The 21991-nt window shown below is 28.3% G+C and overlaps 2 protein-coding genes across 2 annotated transcripts; both read left to right on the plus strand.

Moving 5' to 3' along the window:
- Nucleotides 1-7689: 7689 nt before the first annotated feature.
- On the plus strand, nucleotides 7690-12117 carry LOC124923916 (probable methyltransferase PMT2). The gene is made up of 7 exons (XM_047463917.1): nucleotides 7690-7923; nucleotides 8467-9121; nucleotides 9207-9417; nucleotides 9488-9782; nucleotides 10527-10895; nucleotides 11288-11365; nucleotides 11635-12117. The coding sequence occupies exons 2-7, from the start codon at nucleotides 8474-8476 to the stop codon at nucleotides 11867-11869; spliced, it is 1836 nt and encodes a 611-aa protein (XP_047319873.1). The 5' UTR covers nucleotides 7690-7923; nucleotides 8467-8473; the 3' UTR covers nucleotides 11870-12117.
- A 7837-nt stretch (nucleotides 12118-19954) lies between these two features.
- Nucleotides 19955-21301, plus strand: LOC124927320 (transcription factor TCP15-like). The gene has a single exon (XM_047467718.1). It carries the CDS (start codon nucleotides 20177-20179, stop codon nucleotides 21161-21163), a length of 987 nt encoding a protein of 328 aa, XP_047323674.1. The 5' UTR covers nucleotides 19955-20176; the 3' UTR covers nucleotides 21164-21301.
- Nucleotides 21302-21991: the final 690 nt, after the last annotated feature.

Here is a 21991-nt window from a genome sequence, read left to right on the forward strand (position 1 = left end):
TAACCGAATATTAAAATTGAAATTCGAATTCGATCGAATATTTAGTTTAGACCAAATATTGAACACACATGTACAATTGTACTATTTATTACTATATATAATTACACTTGCTCTTATTTTTTACCACTGTCAACAAATTTTAATAATTAGAGTTTTATAAATTTAGAAGAGCTAATTACTTACCTAATAAAATATATAATTATTTAATTATATCTTATAAAATATATAATTAAAATAAATAATAAAAAATGAATGTGTTTACGGTTTAGTTTCGAGTTAAAACCCCAACTCGAAAATCAAACCGAAAACCGTGTTTGAATTCGAATTGGTTTAAAATTCGATTCGAAAACCGAAAATAAAATTTGAATTCGATAAATTCAAATTCGATTGAATATTCGGTTCAGACCAAATATTTAACACCCTAACTCTTAGCCTCATTGTTCCAACCTCCTTCCATTGGTATCAAATGGGAGTGCTCCATGAAAGAGTAAATGATGAAAAAGAAAATTAAAATTTTTAGAAAGTAAAAAAAAAAGAAAAAAGAAAACATTTAAACTGAATTCACGTTTCCTTTTATCTTTTATGTAATTTTTAATATTTGTGCTTAAGATCAACAATTGTAGCTTCTTCTATTTTAGTGACCACGAGCCCGTTTGATCATTTTTTTAAAACAAATTTTGGGTATTTATTAACGAATATATTTATTTTCCTCTCTTACATTGAATGATGAATTAATTTTAAATAAATAAAATATAATTTTAAATTTTAATAAATAAAAAGAATGATTAGATAAATAAAATGATGATTAAGTTAAGTAAAAATATCTTGTAACACACAACAAAAAACAAAAAACAAAAAATGAAACGATATAAAAGTCCCTTACAAAAACCAAAAGATGAAACAAGGCCAAGGTGTAATTAATTCTCTATAGACTATTTTTCTGATTATTCCAATTACGGGCCGGACCAACCCAAATACCCAATTGCTCTATTTGTCTTGGACCATCAATAAGAAGTCAGGTCATGTGTCACAAGTCACAAGTCAGATCTCATGTCAAGTTTTTTATTGGCCCATGATGATTTCAAAATGATAAGATATGATAATGTGATCTAAGTAAATCTTTTGACAGAATTTAAAAGTTTAATATGTGGTAAAATAACAAATTAATACGTATAAAAATATATATACATAATATAAGGATATTTATTAATAAACTGACCAACATATATCCAATTACATCGGTAATTTGCTTATATATAAGGCCGAATATGATATTAAACATTTAATCCATATATATCTGTTTGTTTAAACATTATTTTGATGAAAAATTGAACCAAGGCAAAAAAATGTATAAAATATTTTAAAAAATGGAGTAATTTAAAGAAAAAAATCATATGTAATCAAAAAAATTGAAATTTATAAAATACAACTAAAAGAAAGATAAAATAAAAACTATAGACCACATAAACCAAACAATTAACATACAGAAAATCAAAACAATTAAATTTACGAATTAACTCTTAAAATTTTAAAATTCTAAATGCTTATCTTTTTTATAACATTAGGATTTTAAATAATTTTGTTTAAGAAAATTATTTTTTATTTATATTTTGTAAGAGAAGTGATAGAGTGAGGGAATTTAGTGAGAGAATTTGGTAAGGGAATGACCTGGCATCATCTTCATTTGTTGAAAATTGTAAAAGTGGGAGGAAAAAGAAAAAAAAAAGAAATTATTTGATTTTTTCAGCAAATAAGATTATGCCATGTCATTCTCTCACCAAATTCCCTCACCTAATCATTTCTTATTTTGTAAATATTATTATTTATTCAAATAAATTAACTCAAATGCAATTAATTTTATAATTAAGACTTATTTTTATTATCATTTATTTATTATTATTATTTTAATATATAAAACTAGTTTTGACCCACAATGATTACTTTCATTTCTATTATTTATTATTATTTTAAAATTAATTATATACTTAATTATATATATAAATAATAATAATAATTTATAATACTATTTTAAATTAAATTTTATATTTTATAAATTAATAGGTGGTGAATTTTTTTAAGTAAACTCATCTTCTTGAACCAACTAAAACACCCCTATAATTAATTTTAAAAAAAAACTTTTACATTAAATAAAAATAAATTAATGACAGGTCTATTTACAAATTAATTAAAAATATTATTAATTTCCAAAAATAGGTGCACGGATTTGAATACTGGTGCTTTGGTTAAGGAAAAGAATAGGAGATAATTTGTCCCTATTCAAAGAGATGGGGACTTAAGATGCAATTAAAATATCAAGAGAACCATCAATAAATTATTGCTCATTTCTGCCGACACAACCCAACCGGAAAGTGTTACTATAATCACTTTTATTTTTATTCTAGATCCAACTTAACATGATTATTTAGAATAAAAATTTAATTCAATTATTTATTTTATTTTTATTTCTTTAATATCAACAATCAAATAGAATTAAACTTTTTATTTCTAAATAAATATATCATTATTTTTCTCACCGACACTTGACCAGATCTCTAGGCCACAATGGAACAAAAACCAGGGGCAGTCCACGTGGATGAAGATTATCCCCACCTATACCCATCACCGAGGTTTTTTCTTTTTATATTTGTTTTTTTAGTCATACTAGATTTTGAAACTTTTCTTAAAAAGATAAATTAAATTTAGAAACAATTTAATATTAGTAATAAAAAAAATTGTAATTAAATTTGGATTTGAGTTTTAATAAGAACGGATGAATAAATATTTAATTATATTATCTATTTTAAAGTAACATATGAGATTTTTTTTCAAGAAAAAAATATTTTAAATTTAAAAAAAAAATCATATAATATATAATCGAAAGACAATAGTTTAAGTATAAAGATAAAGATAAAAAAAAATACTAAACAAAGTGGATGAAAACAAAAAATAAGAAACATGGAACCCAGGTCTTGTGAACGTTTTGTTCTAAGTGTTTTTAAATAATCTAAAATTGACTGTAAAAAAAATGGTTGAAAGTGAGTATCATTTTGTATGGAATGAAATTCTTATAAGTGTAAATAAAAAATAAATAATAAATTATCTAAAAAATTCAACTAAAATTGAAAAGTCATTTATTGGGTCTATTTTGTTTATATTTTCACATAGTTCATCTTGTATTTCGTTTGATTTAGCATTAAGTTTAGTCAAATTAAATTTGTCGTCTCGAATTTTTATGATTCAAATAATACTTCTAGATTTTGGTGAGTCGTTTGGTGTTTATACCTACCAATTGATCTGGTGATCTTTTTTTAGTATGTATTCATCCTCCTTTTAGAGGTAAAATGATGAATTTGTTAGCTCTAGAGTTATTTTTAATTTGTTCAACAATGAGTTATTTGAGTTGATTTTTCATTTAGAGCACCTACTATAGGTATTTTAACTTTTTTTTTATGAGTTTCTCATTATTTTGATCATATAAGTAGATGATTAGTTATCACTTAACAAAATTTTTTTCGGCATTTTTTTGCCCAACCCACGAGCAAGGATAGTTTTCACTGTCGTTTATAATACTTGGTATAGAGATTCTTTCGATACCGTTAAATTTGTTTTTGATTAATTTGCTTTATGAAACTTAAACCAAATCATCTTTGGAGTCACCCTATAAAAATACATCATTGTTGGATTATCTTTATTTTCATTTTTATAAATTTAATAATTATTTAATGTATAAATTATTATTTAACTGTTTTAATTGTTTAAACTTTATATTGTATTATTTACAAATGTTTTTATTTTTTTTTTATAGTAACTCTTTTATGAATTGAAGATAATTAATTCTTAATCAAAAAAAATATAAGATAATACATGTTAATTATGACAATGCCACCACTATCAAGAAAATATTTTTTTTAATTGATAAGAACAATTTTGATAAAGAAAATTAAGCAATTGGGTGATTTCCTTATGTGATTTGAGGATCATGAGTTAAGTATCAATGGAAATTATTATTTTTAGAAAGAAAAATTAAAAATTTGTGGCTTATTCAATAGGAGAGAAAAATTATAATAGGTAATAATTAAAAAAAATGTAGAAATCTTTATAATAATTTTTTTTAAAGATATTGATATAAATAAAAAATAATATTTTTAAATAGAAAATAATTTAATATTTTAGTTAATAAATTGGTGATTTAATAAATGAAAGAAAAATGATATTTGATTTTTTAGTTATTTAAAAACTCAAAACTGAATAAGACCTTGGTTTCTCTTCATAGTATAATAATTCATTTTTTTTTACTTAACTTATAATAAATTTTGTCACTATATTTATGCTTACCCTATTTAATTGAAAATCGGTAGTTCTTGAATTAAAAAGAATAAGTGAATTATGCCTTTAAATAAAATAAATAATACTAAATTTGCATTTTACAGTAACGCGTTATTATTATTATTATTAAACCTTTGTATAATAAAAGCTAATAATTAGCAAACAGTAACTCCACTGCCAGTGTAAAGGCAAACACATTGATTGGTTAACCAGACATCTAATAAATTAAATTAAAAGAGAATATGATTATGAAAGAATAAGTGCTCTTTCAACCATCATAACGCGTTTTGGTTCATTTATCATTATTTGTGATAGATGATCATTTTTGTCTTTATGATGAAAATCTAGAAATTTCATAATTTATTACTTTAATTTGTAATATAAAATAAGAAATCAAACAAAGTCAAGTAAACAGGGAGATATATTGAAGACAAATTAAGACATAGGAAGACTTAATTTGTATTGTGTTCATCTATTTGCTAATTAGTTGAATTTATTTATTTTAATGTAAAAAATTAGAATAATTATCGTAGTTACGACATCATTTCAACTTAAAATACTGAAAAATAAATTTATGAATTGTTAATATAAATAATAGATAAGGAATATAATTTTTTAATCCTTATAGATAGTTTGAAAATTTATTTAATATAATCAACAATAACAAACAATGTTGAAGGACATGTGACGACATATTTGAAAAATTCTTTTCATTATTCTAAATATACTTAACATTGGAATATCTTTGAAAATGTATTTTTTTTAGATGTTATTTCATTAACTATCGGGAAGAATGTTAATTTTACACACTAAGTTGTAGGAATGTGTCAAATTTACTTATTAAGCATCAAAATTCTATTTATATGTATGAACTTGTAAAAAAATGTCAAATATGTTTAAAATAACATAAATATTAAACGCCCTCAAAAATTTGGCCACATTTAATATTCACCTATTTTATTTTTTAAATTGACATTACGTTTAATTATTTTTCCATTCAATCAAAACTTATTTTTACTTTCTCTCTCATCTCTCCACAATTTTCCATTTTTTTCTAATTTTTCTCTCTTTGATTAACCCAAGTTCTTTCGGATTTTTACCTTCTTCTAACCTCCAAGTGCTCCATAACTGAACTTTAAACTGTCATCATCGTTGGTGGAAGTTTTTGTTGGCCAATTCCTAAATCATAGACGTTGTGGCCAAAATCTTCATTAGTCGAACCTTAAATCATTGTCGTCATTAGCGGACAATGCCGAATCAAGGTAAAATCTCCCTTAACCGACTTGTTTTAATTTTAGTTTTCTTAATACTCACCATGTTAAACTTTATCAGCTCTCAGACGTAATCCCCAAATCCAAGTATTTCTCAGTTAAACCTTACACTATCATCTTCATTGGTTGAAACATTCATTGATCGAATCCTAAATTGTCAATGTTGTGGTGAAGTCTTTGTTGGCCGAATCCTAAATTGTCTGTGGCGAAGTCTTAATAACTCATTACTTTTTAGAACAATTTTTATAATTAATCAATTAAATATTATTATTAATAATAAAATTAATAATAAGATGGGGAAATGAAGAGAGAAATATTTAAAGAAAATGGTAAGTTGTGAGGGTAAAGAGAGAGAAAATAAATAAGAAAAGATTTTAATGTTTTGTTTGAATAAAAAATAATTAAAGTAATGTCAATTTAAAAATAAAAAATATGTGGATATTATATGTGGCAAAAAATTTAAAGCCGTTTAACATTTATGTTATTTTAAATATATTTGACACTTTTTGACAAGTTCATACATATAAATAAAATTTTAATACTTAATAAGTAAATTTGACACCTTCTTACAACTTGGTGTGTAAAATTAGCATTTTCCCCATTAACTATTTGATACATAATAACTACAATATAATATGTATGATTTGAGTTGTTAATCTCATCCACCTCTATTAAAGGAGTGAGACACTTCACCAACATAGATTAAAATCATTTGGGATTTACTTTAGAGTTCGTTGAGGCTGTTTGAGTATTTCTAAGTTTATCGACACTCTTTGGAAAGTTTAATTGTAGATCGTTTGATGGACAAGAAATAAAATTTGAGCTTGTTTAGATTGATTTTTTCATAAATTTGAGACAAATATATTTATATTAAAAAGTTGAAAGTGAAAAGAAATTTATTTTTTATACAACAACTCTCCATCATTAGTTCTTTAATGCAACTCTCAATATGAAATTTCTTAGGTTATAATAATAAACTTGATAATCCAAGTTTTTTCTTATATTATAATAATAAACTCGTTAGATTGACCTATTATTTTTTTTTTTCATTTGAAATAACGAGGGAATGTGAATTGAGATTACAACAATTGATTTGACCAATAAATTGTAATTAAATCATGATTTTAAATTTGAAGTTTGGTAAAAAAAAAAAAAGTTTAGTTAACAAGAAGTTAGATCACAAACTATATAAAAGAATTGGATATTGTGTTATAATATAAAATATTTTCACTTGTTACCAAATATAATTTTATCTGAATTTTATTTATTATTATTTTTTTAAAATATAGGCGACCTCCACTTAAATGTTTTAAGTTATCCGAATTTTAATTCAAATAATAAAAAGTAAAACCAACATAGTTGGCCTCATTTAGAAAAATAAAATTATTTAAATAAACTGATTTCAGAACCTTTTGATTTCTACCATACTGCTCGGTCAGAAAATAATGGAATCCAACCGAATAAGATCAACGACTAAATTATTTATATATTAATTATATTTTTACTTTTAAATAACTAAAAATTAAATTTATAAAAAAGTAAAAGAACATCAATATATTTTTCATAACGTATAAATTTAAGTTGAATTATTAGCATATTGACAACTGACAAGTATACCACTACTTTTCACATCTTGAATAAATTATTTTGTCTGTCTATTTATATATTTTGTTTAACATGATTTTTTTTTTTATCACATTTTAAAATCCTTATCACTAAAATGATTGGTGTTATATTTGTGAATAATTATTATAATTTATTTTTAAAAACAAATCTATAAAATAAAAATATATCAATTTTATCTTTAACCGTGTTTTAATGAATATGCTAAATACTAATTATTTTAAATAAATAAATTATATATTATTCTTAGCAAATAAAAAGAGAAAAAATTATATATCACCGATTAACTCTCAATTCTTCGCCTAATTTGTTTTTTAGTTACACCAAAAATTGAAATAAATCAAATAAATTGTTTTTTTAAAGATATTAGCTAATAATAATAATAAAAAATAAATTATCTTCTGAACCGCAGAGTGCGCACCTACATAGGACCCAGATTCGCTCATCTCTGCTATTTTAGCCTTTTCCTCTTTCTCAATAGAGAGAGAGAGAGAGAAGCCATTCACAAGCTTAATTCAGAGAGCTGTTAAGTGTTAATCAGCGCTTTCATCGGCGGAGTATAAAATATTCGAATTATTCTGAATTTCATATTTCATCTTCTAGATCTTGAAAGATCAGAGCCCCGGAGTTGTTCTGTTGAGAACCACAAAGCTCCAGGATCGCCGATTTACGGCTCAGCTACTGAAGATTGTTAATGCAAGCTGTATGATTTCCAAACCTTTCATACTCTTTTTCTCTGATCTAACACGTAATTGCTTTATGAATCTGGAATGTGTGATCGATTTTTCTAGATTCCGCTGTTTTTCTGCTTGTCTTTCTCCGACTTGATCGTCCAAGTTAAGTTTTATCAATTTCTTGCTTTTCTTAGCTGACGAATCTGAAGCTATTCGTGTTCGATGCACTAAAATCAAGCTGTGGAGTTTCTGATTCACGTGTTTGGATTATTGTGTCTGTTTTTCTTAGGTTACATGCTGTTGTCTTTTTGGAATTTTCGTTCTTCCAAGAACGGTAGATCCGTGCTTATATATCTTAGTAATAAAGTATTTGTTCAAATTGTTAAACTTTAATTAGGTGGATCTCGTTTTATTAGCCTATTTTAACATACTTGTTTTCTAATCACACAGTTTACAGTAAATATTTATTATTAACGTTGATTGTAATGCTTGCTTGCTTGCTGGAAGGAGTAGAGTAAGTAGCCTAGTAAATTAAATTTAGGATTCACTCGTCTCTGTTTACTGATTTTCAGGTTGACAATGGCAATAAAACCAAATTCTGGGGATGGTAGGACCAGGAGTTCCTTCTACATTTTTATTGTCGCTGGTTTGTGTTGCTTTTTCTACATATTGGGAACATGGCAAAGAAGTGGATTCGGGAAAGGAGATAGCATTGCCCTACAGATGACCAAGAGTGGAGCAGAGTGCGATATCATGTCGAATTTGAATTTTGAGACCCATCATGAGAGCGATGCTAGGTTGGATGATTCCAAAAGAAAAACTAAAAATTTCAAACCTTGTGATGCTCGCTACACTGATTACACACCCTGCCAAGATCAAAGGCGAGCTATGACATTTCCAAGGGATAACATGATATATCGAGAACGTCACTGTCCCCAACAAGAACACGAGAAGTTACGTTGCCTAATTCCAGCACCCAAGGGATACGTGACCCCATTTCCATGGCCAAAGAGTCGAGACTATGTTCCCTTTGCCAATGCACCGTATAAGAGTTTAACGGTGGAGAAGGCTATCCAGAACTGGATTCAATATGAAGGGAATGTATTTAGGTTCCCTGGTGGAGGGACACAGTTTCCTCAAGGAGCAGATACATACATTGATCAGCTTGCAGCTGTAATACCAATTGAAAACGGCCTTGTAAGAACTGCTCTGGACACTGGCTGTGGGGTATGCTGTTATTCTTTAATCTCTTACATTTTTACAAATAATCTTAAATTCGAATTGTTTCACTGATATTAGTGGTTTTGCTTAGGTTGCAAGTTGGGGAGCCTATCTCTGGAAGCGAAATGTTATAGCCATGTCATTTGCGCCAAGAGACTCACATGAAGCACAAGTACAATTTGCTCTTGAAAGAGGAGTACCAGCTGTTATTGGTGTTCTTGGATCTATAAAAATGCCTTATCCATCAGCAGCCTTTGATATGGCTCACTGTTCTCGCTGCTTAATTCCTTGGGGAGCAAACGGTGAGCACTAAATCTTATTTTCTATATTAATGCTACTTTGAGTCTAACCTGTATTCCTGTTATGTTGCAGCTGGCATTTACATGATGGAAGTTGATAGAGTACTTAGACCAGGTGGATACTGGGTTCTTTCTGGTCCTCCAATTAATTGGAAGAATAACTATCAGGCATGGCAACGCCCAAAGGAAGAGCTTGAGGAGGAGCAAAGGAGTATCGAGGAGGTTGCTAAACTTCTCTGCTGGGAAAAGATGTCTGAAAAGGCTGAAACTGCTGTTTGGCAGAAAAGATTAGATTCTGAATCATGTCGCCAATCCCGAGAAAGTTCTGAAGTTAGATTCTGTGAAAACGCTGATGCAAATGACGTCTGGTATGATTCTCAATACCTTGCAGAATAATGGCTTATTCTGTATGCTAAAAGACTTGGTGTTTGGTTTAAGTTTTTTTTTGGCTCTTCAGAAAAGATTTCACATTTGAGCTTATTTGGTATAATAATTTTTTGTGTTGATCATGATACAAAAAAAAATCTATATTTGTCAACTTTTGTAAAAATTACAACCATCTAGAAAATAATTTAGATCCTGATTTTCTTAACATGAAGAAAATATTACACTATATTCTGGACGATGATCTAAGATAATTTCTAGATCATGATCCAGAAAACAATCTTATTGCAAACGAAAGAAATCAATTTCAATATTACTTTGGCAATTTACCAATGGGACCGTGATCGTGACAAAATAGCAATTTCCAAATAGGCTTATTTGGAAGTTGTTTGTTTTTCTATTGGATTGTTTACCATCTATCTTAATGTCTTTCTTGCTTAACAAAGATTTTATGCATTAACAAGTTTAAAGAATAAAGCTGGTTCTAATTAAATCTAAAGTCATGAAATTCTTCAATCAAACTCTAAACTGGCTGCATTCAACAGTTCTGGCTTTTGAAAACTTCTAGTCAAAACTTTCATTCTTTTTAAGGTATTTTTTCTCTTATTATAGGTAGACACTATGCTAATAACCACTATAGTAGAAAATAGTTGGTATTGTGTGATTCATTCATTTTTGTTTATTCACATACCATTTTGGTAATAAAAGTCTATTCCCATCATTTTCAGGTACAAGAAAATGGAACCATGCATTACCCCATCACCAACTTCTATGGACACCACTGTACCATATCCAGACAGACTTTATGCTGTTCCTCCTAGAATTGCCAATGGAAGAGTGGATGGGGTCTCTGTTGAGGCATTTGAGGAGAATAATAAGGCATGGAAAAGACATGTAAATGCTTATAAGAGAATTATCAAAATCATTGATTCAGGAAGATATCGCAACATTATGGATATGAATGCTGATTTGGGAGGTTTTGCGGCAGCACTAGATTCTTCCAAATTGTGGGTTATGAATGTTGTGCCTACCATTGCTAATAAGAATACTCTTGGAGCCATTTTCGAACGTGGACTCATTGGCATATATCATGACTGGTATTACTCAAAAACTACTCTACATTTAACAAAAAAACATATTATCGCTTTTCTTTTGGAGCTGTCTGTGTATGTTAATAGTGCTGAAGATGAAAAAAAGGTACTAATATATGGGAGCTGTCCTTTGCCTTGTTTTCTAATTGGCCTGGTTTGATATGGGAATCTCAAATAACCCAATATCCCCTCACCAATCATACCATTCAAATTATTTTTTTGTAAACCCCAAATATCCCGGTTATTTTCCAGTTATCTAAATAACCCAAGGCCATTTAAAGCTCGTTTTCTCTAATTCCTAAGAATGCTCAGAAACTGATTTTATTGCCTTGCCTATTTGATTTGATTTTTACTTCCAGACAAGACATCATATTCTAATTCAAGATCATCTTTTTCAGGTGTGAAGGTTTCTCCACCTATCCAAGGACATATGATCTTATACATGCCAATGGTCTTTTCAGTTTATACAAGGAGAAGTAAGTATCTTCTACTCTAAATAGTTGTCAATTTCATTTAAACTTGCAAGTTTATTGCCGTGTCTTGTTTTGTGCCATTATCATCTAAGAGTAGCTTAAAAAAAGTGGCAAGAAACTTGGAATCTTGAAATTAAAAAGTTAATGTCTCAAGTTGGATTCTTCCCTCCAAGGGCTGCTGCCTAAGCATCCTCGGTCTAAAAAAAAAATAAAAACAATTTGTATAGGTTAAAATGATTATAATGAGTTTGGTGATTGGGAATGGTTAACAGATGTAATTTGGAAGACATTCTTTTGGAGATGGATAGAATCTTGCGACCAGAAGGTGCAGTGATAATCAGAGACGAAGTTGATGTACTGGTGAAGGTAAAAGGAATTATAGGAGGCATGAGATGGGATGCGAAATTGATGGATCATGAAGATGGACCCCTCGTTTCAGAGAAGATATTAGTTGCGGTAAAGAAGTACTGGGTTGTTGGCGATAACAACTCAACATCTAGACTTTGATCGAAAAATATGGGATAGATGTTTGGCCTTTTATCCATAGGAAATGTCTTGTACCTTTCCAACATCATTTTTTTGGCCAGTGGTGGTGGTGGTGAGAAATGTAAAAGCTTTAGTTTGGTCCATACATCATCATCACCCACCACTTTTAAGTGAGTTTGCAAACTATAAATGTTGCTGTTACTGTAAGTTTAGTTTTATTTATATCTGAATTATTTTCCCACTTTTAAAGATCTTCATTGCTTATGATATTTAACCTCTAATTTCATTTATTCTAAAATTTCTAGTTTTTTCATTACTAAAAAAGTGTTTGCCACTGAATACTGCGTGTTTTGTCGAATAATTTCACTTTAAGAATAAGATCATGGATAACATCATCCAACATAAATTTATAGTCATTCCTAAGTTTAGAAACACGTACCTTTCTTTATTGATGTTTCCATGCTCGGCTGCCATTTTCGTTCTTGAAGGAACCTTTGAAAAGATTCTGGCCAAACTCAAGTTATGAATCCATCCACTGGGTTTAACTCATATTTTTTTTAGAAATGATGGGTTCTCCTTCTATATATATATATATATATATATATATATATATATATATATATATATAACACCTCAATTAATGTAACAGAATGAGAGACTAATTATGATAAGTGACCAAATTTCCAAAAATAAACGCAAAAGGAGGCGCAACTTGTTCCTGGGTTAATTAATTAAATAAATAACATACATTGAACACTATCTACATATCATATACTATATATATTCAATTCATACAAAGAATTCGAGTTAAAACAATATTTCCATTTAATTAATAAAACCCATCTAATTGATCACTTAATACATGCCTAAAACAACTAACCATTTAATTATTCAAACATGTTAACCCCATTTGACCAAAATATATAATTTAAAAAAATTACATATTAATTGATTATTAATCAAATAATACTAATTATAAAACACTTTATATATATATATATATTTACAAAAGTACTATTAGTTTGGAGATAACATATTAATTTATTTAGATTGAGATATGAAAAATAGTGTACTTGATAAGATATATTTTTTTGCTTGGCCTGTGACACTAAAAAAATAGATTTTGGGCATATAAAAGTTGCAATGATTTTGGGCATTTAGATTTTAGAGTTAATTGATAGGTTGTCCTGATTGCAATGATCTTACTAATATATTCTAACTTTATTATATTAGACTCTCTTAATTATAATATAAAATTATTATATATTTTAAATATAACATAAAATACAAAAGTTTAATAAAAAAATATATTTTTGGAATATATTAAGAAAAATGTTTATGATTTATAGTAGGCTAGAATATTGTGTTATTAAAGCCCCAGAATAATAATAAGAGAATGCACCCATAGAGATGGATCGGTCCACGATCAATTACAAATTGGTAATGGCATATGTAATTTTTGGGCTCTCAAAACCCATCAAGTTAATTAACAGACATAATTAATTAAGAGCTCAACATTTAGTTTAACATAAATTTGTGAGAGAAAAAGTATAGTTTAATATAATTCATAAACTTGAGCTCTCTAAACTTTACTATCTCTACACTTCTTGATATTATATATATATAATAGTTTTGTATTATAATTAATAAAAATAATATAATTTAGTTATTCAAATGCTAAGATAAAATTTATTTTGATATTCGGTTCAAAGGTAATGTAGGTTTGTATCTCTTTGTTTTTTTAAGATTATTAATTAAGGATTAATTCTATCTTACCTTCACAAATTGTAAATATTAATTTATTAAAAATTAATCGTATTGAATTTGTAATTTGTTGGGAACCGTGGGAGGGGTCCGCCCAGCCTGAACTTCCAAAAATATATTGGTTTAATTACTGCATCTTGGACTATTAATATTATTATAATTACTACTATTATTATTTTCAGGTAGTGGCATGATTAAAATTATAAAACTTAAATAAATCCCTTATAAAAATAAAAGTTGAATAAATAAAAATGTTTTATTTAAATGTTTTTTTATTGTTTATTTTTAATTAGCCACTCAAAATTTAAAAACAAATCTTGTTGTTTACATGATAGTACTAACTTCACTGAGATTAAATATTTCTCTTGTTTACACCATACGCAACAAGACCAAAAACAGGTATTTGTTAATGAGCAATATATATAAGAATCAAAATGAACAATATTGACAATTATGTATAAAAAAAATGTAAGAAGTTAGTATTTCATAGGCTTATTTAATTAATTCTGTAATAAAAGTAAGATAAAAATGATCAAGTAGTACTACGTGATAATGTGCTAACTCATCCATTAAGCTTTAACAATATTCTTTAATTAACACAACTTTAACGGCTGACCCAACAGTAATAATTCATTTTTTAAATTTATTTTCACACATTTTATTTAGTTAAATAATTTATTTAAAAAATATTTGTACAATATAATATAAATGATATTCGTTTAAGTATACAAAAATTTACCTAGTTACCAAATACACCCAAATCACAACGAGATTAACCATTTGAGCGTAATAATGAAAACATAAACAAAAAATCTAATATTAACGAATTCGAAGATCTTCCTAAAAAGATCAATTACTTAGTTCACCGACTGCCTCTACCAATTTTTCAAAAAAAACAACGAGTAAACGGTGGATGACATGCAAGTATTATCTTTAGTCAATTAAGAGTTAGATGAGATTAATTTGAATGGTACACTAATTAAGATTGACTAAATTTACATGTCAACGGAGAATTTTGTCACCTGTATAAATTAGGACCAAATTTTTGGGTAACAAATTGATGATAGTGATAGATCCTAGCTAGCTAGCTAGGAGTTTTTGTTTCTCATTTGATAAATCATGATTTTAGTTTTTTTTTTTATTTAACTTAATTAAAAGAAATGATGAATTGAATGGGATAGAATGAGATGCTTAGTAACCACCAACATTCCGACAAGATGGGTTGAATGATTAGGAGGAAGGAATGACATCGGAGGGTAAGCCGTCTCCGTCACCGGCAAACATAACATGCCCCCATGTCATGCCATGCATCCATATATATATATATATCATCGATATATAATCATGCATGTCAAATGCTCATCTTTCATTTCTCTCTTCTTGACAACCAGTCTGACCTAATCCCATTGGCCCCATTCCATCGGAAAAAAGTCATTAATGTCCCCACTTTTATATCATTTTCTTAATTCCCTTCAATATTATTGGATATATTTAATAATTTACAGCTTTCTATATCATATATATTATAATAATAATATGTTTTTCTGTTTCTTGTTATTGGGTTCGAGTCCTCCAATTGACAGCTAAACTCAGATCTTATAATAATATATATACCATGCATATATTATTCATTTCTCCATGAATATATATCAACTAAGATCTGGAAATCATATCTAGCTTATATATATATATATTATTAATTCCAAAAATTAAAAAAACACAATAAATATTCGTTCAGTGGTTGCCTTCCTTTTCACCTGTTAGGCTGATCTATATCACCTTGCCAGTCAAGATTATGCTTGAGGCAAATATATACACTTCATATTTGTGTTGATGTTTTGTTTTGTACTGTACAACATTCTATTTAGTCGGATAGGATTTGTTGTCTTGAATTTTTATAATTTGAATAATACCTTCTCAATATTTGGTGGTCTGTTTAATTTGCTTATACCCTCCAACAACCGTGTCAGTGATCATTTCTCAAGTTCTTGTTCATTTCCTTCGTTGCAGCAAATGAGATGGTGTTATCGGATGTAGAGTTTTTTTTAAAAGTTTTTTTTAATAAAGAGTTTTGAAATTTGTCTTTCATCTTGAGGCCCTTTTAGAGATATCTTTTAATATTTTTTTATAAGTTTCTCGCTATTTTAACTATGATTGTAAATTGTCAATAATCATTTCACAAAAATATTTTAGCATTGCTTACCAAGTACTCTTGAGTAAAGATAACTTCAATGCCGCTTAGTACTTTGGGTAGAGATTCTCCTACGTCGCTTAATTGATTTGTTCGACTTGCTCTCTTTTATCACTTATTGTTATAGATATCACATCGGTTCATCTTTGAAGTTTTCTCGAAAAAATTGCATGATTATTAGATGATTTTTTAAAATTATTATTTTTTCAAAACTTGTATTATTTAACTTCATTATTAATGAAGTGGATCAATATGATTTTTTTGAAGGTGTTTTGTATTTTTCTTGATTTAATTATTAATTGATTGTGATGAATCAAATTATATATTACATTTTTTTTTTATTTAAATGAAAAAGTGTGGCCATGCTGACAGAGACAGGGAGGGACCAAATTAAAGGCATTTTGGGAGAGTCGGAGGAAGCAAATAATTTATGGTTAAAATCTCCTCACACAAAAATTTAAATGACATGACCGATTGTCATGTAATTAATCATTCTTAATTAGTTAGTTAGTCCACCAAATTTTAATCTCAATTATTCTATATATCCGCCAACTTTAATTTGCTATCTATAGCTAGACTGTTTACTCTACCAAACTACATATGATTAGAGTGATTAAAAGCAACTTAATTTGCGCTGTTGGGAACTCAAAGGCTACTGTGTATGATTAGGAATTAATTGATATATATAATCAGTACGTAATTGAGAGGGATTGATTGAAAAAACAAGTAAATCCCTCTAGTTTGAACTGTGTCCAAGAACCAATTATATATTAATTAAGTTGCTGGTCATGACAAGATTTTAGTAGATATTTATCATGAAGATGATCACATGTTATGCACGAGGCAATACTGACACATGGTAACATTATGTTTGATTGTGATGATAATGATTTCTCTTTTAATATATTTCTTGAAATTCATATGTTATTGCTGAAATGATAAAAATGTTGTCAATTATTTCATAGACTTTTTTTTTTGTTTTAAAAATAATTCAAACAAAATTAATTTTTTAATCAATCACTTCTCAATAATCACATTACTCATTTCATTAACCAAAATACTAAAATATCATTTATTTTAAATTATTATTTTTATTTTATTTATATATATCAATACCTTTTAAGTATTTTTATAAAAAATAATCACTACTTCTTCAAAATCATCCACCATCGTTATATTTTTATCTATAAGTTTTTTAAAATACCTCAATCTGAACACGGACATAATATTTTCAATAGATATTGCACTCATATTTCTATATCTATATATATATATATCATAGTATTTTTAAGTCCAATATTCAGATTATAAAAAACTAATATATATATATATAGTTAGTCAGTTATGTGTATTAATTTATTGGCTAAATAGTACAACTTTAATTACTTTAAATTAAACTATATATTGAGATTTTCAGTGACTAGATCAAATTATCTATTTTTTTTATGTAAATTATGATAATTAAATTTGTATTTATCAAATTTTGTGGTAATATATATATATATATATATATATATATATATTATATAGAGAGTAATGAATGCTAATTAGGACATATTATTTTATCTCTCCATTAATTAATATTTTATCTATCTTCCTTTCTTATTATTTGTTTCTCTCTACTATTTTACTTACTCAATTTTAAATATGTATTTATATATTTGTATTAGTTAATTAATTTATTTATTTGTATTTTTTAAATAAATAATAATAAGAATAGTGAATAAATTAAATTTATAAAATATATTTTGCTCCAAATCATTACTCTAGCTGTAAATGTTTATTTATAGTTTTTTAAAATTAATTTATTAAGTATCCCTATTATTACTCATTTAAAAAATGTAAATAACTAATACAAATATATTTAAAAATTAGTGATTAAAAGATAAAGGAGAAACAATTAATTAGAAAGAAATATAAACAATTAATATAATTAGTCATAGTTAGCTTTCTAAATCATGGCTCTAAATTTGGTTGACTTCCATTGTCATTACTCTAAAAATAAATATATATAAATTGCAACTTAGCACAGATGTAAGTATTAAATGCTAACAAGTGACATTTTATCCTTGTCATTTATAAATAAAAAAAATTGAAAAGAAAAGGTGCCTAATAAGATCTCATATTTATAAGTATAAAGAAATAGTTCATTCACTGTCTAATTATACATTATATAGCCTCTAAATTACAACATTATGGTGACAATTATCAAAGAATTGTTTGGAATAATGTTTATTTGAATTTTGATTTCTATTTCTGATTCTTCCTATTTCTTTTATTATTTTGGTTTATTGGGTTATCTAGGTGTTTGACACAGCCCAGACATGCTTGGGGATTGTCGTTGGTTCAGCCCAATGACACGATTAGTCCAGTTATGTCGATGCATCACACACTCGTACGTGGTTTTTTGAATTATGTTTTTCTTTTAACTATAATTGTTATCGGCAATAAATTTTGTTTAATTTTTGTAATTAAAAAAAAGATACATGACCTTTAGGTACCATATATCTTAGACATCTTCCTAGATTGTCATTATTCTTACAAAGATTGTCATGATACCTTGAACCATATATATGCATTAAAATATGTCTATTTAAATATCTTATGTTACGGATACTTTTACAACTAAAATATTTGTTAGGCACTTTCAACATCATTGATAATAACACTAACAAGTATAATGAGCCCAAATTGATAGTGCACCATTTGTGTGATAGATTATCAGAATGCTTGTTCTCCTATGAACGTTCAAGTGGTTGATCCCTTGGTGGGATTGAGAATTGGGAACCGAATGAACATAGCACGTTTTAGATGTGTTTGCGACTATGACCATATCAAAAGTATATTACTAATGTTTATCCCACTTTAAAAAATACAACAATAAAAACAGAAAACTTGACGGTTGCAAAATACATTTGTCCAAATATCAAGAAATGTGATGTAGAGTCAACATGGGGTATAATTGTTAAAAAAAATTGACTAACAACCAAATGTGCAAATGTGTGTAACTCAGAATCAGTTGAATGTATAAGAGACACTAATTCATGTGTATATTTTTGTGTCATGACTAATTTAACATATCTTAAATTAAAATAATAAAAAAAATAAAAGAACAGTTTTAATAACAAAAACAATAATGTGAATAGGAATCACTTTATTAGGAAGGTTGTTAGCTTTTCAAGAGTAAGTTACATCATAAACTGTCAAATAATTCAATATAAGAAAGGTATTATATATAGCATACCTCCAAGGGTTAGCCTTTAGGAAAATCTTATTTCACCAAATTTATATAATGACCCTTATGTATCTGATGTAAATAATTGACACATAAGTGCTTTGTCAAATAATTTTACATAAGTAAACTTTATAAATCAGCCAAAATTTCCCACTAAACTTCAATTAATTAAACAATCACCTTTTGCTGCGTTATGATGATAAACTTTATTTTCATTGTTTTTAAAAGTGGTTGAAATTGTCTTAATATTGTCATAACTCGATAGTCCAATTAGTTAGTGAGTCATGTTGTGTAATTTTAATATATTTCGTGTCAAACATAACATGGAACATAATCATTAATATATTTTCTTTTTCCATCTTTCCTTCTACTTCAATTCCTAACTTCTGCTTTCCTTCTCTCTATCTGTTTTCTTACAAGGAGATGGAAATTCTCTGCTGGTGATTCATAAAGAAGGAAATGAAAATTAATGTTACTATTTAATTTTAAAAGGGAAATATATATATAGAAAAAAGTTTATTTATTTATTTATTTGTTATTTGGGAAAATTGGGACCCATTGCAGACGTCCACCACTGCGGTTCTGTGCGTTGTGGGATTTGAATGATAAAAACAGCCCCGCACGTGGAGTCTGAATCAAGGGACTGTCCAAGTCCAACCACAAAAAAGGAGGACCTAAATTAACTCCATATATATATAATATAATTTCAAAAAATTAACTCTCTATATAAAATTAAAATGCTCATTTTTATCTTGCAACATATATATTGTTCCTATTTGTTTTCTTAAGTTTTAAAATTTTACAATGGAGCATACAAAAAAAAAGAGTATTTAATTTAGTTAATGAAAATTCATACAAAAAAATAATAATAATATGAGCAATAATTGATGAACAATATTAAAAAAAAGAAAAATAAAAGTAGGAAATTACAGTTTTGTCCTAAAGAAAGCATAATCTTTTTGATGAAAGAAGATTGCTTTAACATAGCCAACCCGGCCCTTATAATTCATACTCATTATGTTTGTTGCTTAAAGCTTGCCTTCTCTCTCTCTACTTCCTCCTTCTTACAGAAGAATTTGCCATAGATTTTTATTCTTCTTTCTTTATGAAGTTTTTCTGATAAAAAAAAAAAAAGATCATGGATCGAATGGGTGGAAGTTGCCGCCCTAATTTTCCATTACAATTACTACATAGAAAAGAAGAAGCAGATGAAGACGCGGCTTGTTCATCCAACGAGCCGCCGCCGCCTCAAGCCGTGAAGAAAACGCCCCCTAAAAGGACATCAACAAAAGACCGCCACACAAAGGTGGACGGCCGTGGCCGACGGATCAGGATGCCGGCTGCTTGCGCAGCTAGGGTTTTCCAGCTTACAAGGGAATTAGGGCATAAGTCAGACGGTGAAACAATCGAATGGCTCCTCCAACAGGCGGAGCCTTCCGTTATAGCTGCCACAGGAACTGGGACAATCCCTGCAAACTTCACATCTCTCAACATCTCTCTTCGTAGCTCCGGCTCCACTATGTCGGCTCCACTTCATTTCCGGCCTAACTACTTCAATGCGGCGGCGGCTAGTTTCGCCGCCGCTCATTTCGGTAACAGTACTACTACTACTTCCGCGGCTGATCTCTTCCGTACCCAAATTCTCTCAAACGGGTTAGATTCTCCGAGCGCCGGCCAAGGCCAACATGACTTGTCAGGTCTGGGCGGCGGAGGAATAGGAATAGGAAGGAAGAGGATAAGGTCTGAGACGGAGATCATATCGGAAAGTCTTGCTTCAGGGAACTACCTATCTGGGCCGGGAGATCCGTTATGGGCATTACCTTTTTCATCTTCGTCATCTTCTGTTGGTACCGGAGCTAATAATTACAAATTGGCATCGCATTTGATGAACTTTGCTACGCCAATGGCTCTGCTCTCCGGGCAGCAGTTTGGTGGTTCTGGTGGTGGTGCCGGTGGTGGAGGCGGCGGTGGCGGTGGGTTGGTGATGGATGGACAGTTAAGTATGGTGGCAGCTCTTGGGGCTTATAGGCCGTTGACGGCTTCCTTGATTAATTCTGGTGCCCCTGCAGGCGGAGGAGATCAGCATCATCATCATCATCAGCAGCAGCAATCACAAAGAGAATGAAATGTACTTAAACTGCATGAATGAATTGATGATTTGTTTGCATAAATATATATATATGTATATGTTATGTACGTATGGAGTGTTATCTTAATTATATATATCTACGTATTAATTGTATACCATAATTTGGATAATTAATAGGAAATGATTTTTGGTGAAATTTAAATTTTGAAAAATAAAACAACAAGTGATGATCGATCACCTTCTTGACAAAGAGATTTTGGATGATGAAATTAACATCCAATGGTCGACAAGTGGTAATTAAAAGAAAGTAGTGTATTGATCATTTGTATCTAGACTTTATTGGTCAATGTTTTGTTTAAAATGCCAAAGTATTTCATTAGTTATGTGATTATCAAGACTTTAATTACACTAAACAAACCAAACAATTAATCAAAAACTCTAATTCTGTGTTAATATATAGTCTTCACACCAGAAGGGGCCTCGTCCATGCTCTTGGTGCCCAACTCCCATATTTAATCAATCAATTTTGCATCATTTTTCGGTTCAACTCAATGGATCGATATGTCCCCATATACTCTCTTGACTATTGATTCAAAATGATTTATCATTTCACAAATGTGTATTCAGATCTAAGTTGTTAATATTATTTATTTATTTATTTATTAAAAAACACTATTTTCATACTATATCATTTAAAGATTTTATTCAATACAATTAAGAAAAAAAAAGAAAATGAAGAAGTTAAAACTCTAAATAAAAAATAAAAAAATGACATGACTATGATTATCTACATATATAACCATGCATTTGGGGGAGCTAGTAGCCGCAAGTAAATGGATGGGTTGGAAACATCGACATCGCTTT

The sequence above is a fragment of the Impatiens glandulifera genome, chromosome 2 (genome assembly GCF_907164915.1).
Source record: "Impatiens glandulifera chromosome 2, dImpGla2.1, whole genome shotgun sequence".
NCBI lineage: Eukaryota > Viridiplantae > Streptophyta > Magnoliopsida > Ericales > Balsaminaceae > Impatiens > Impatiens glandulifera.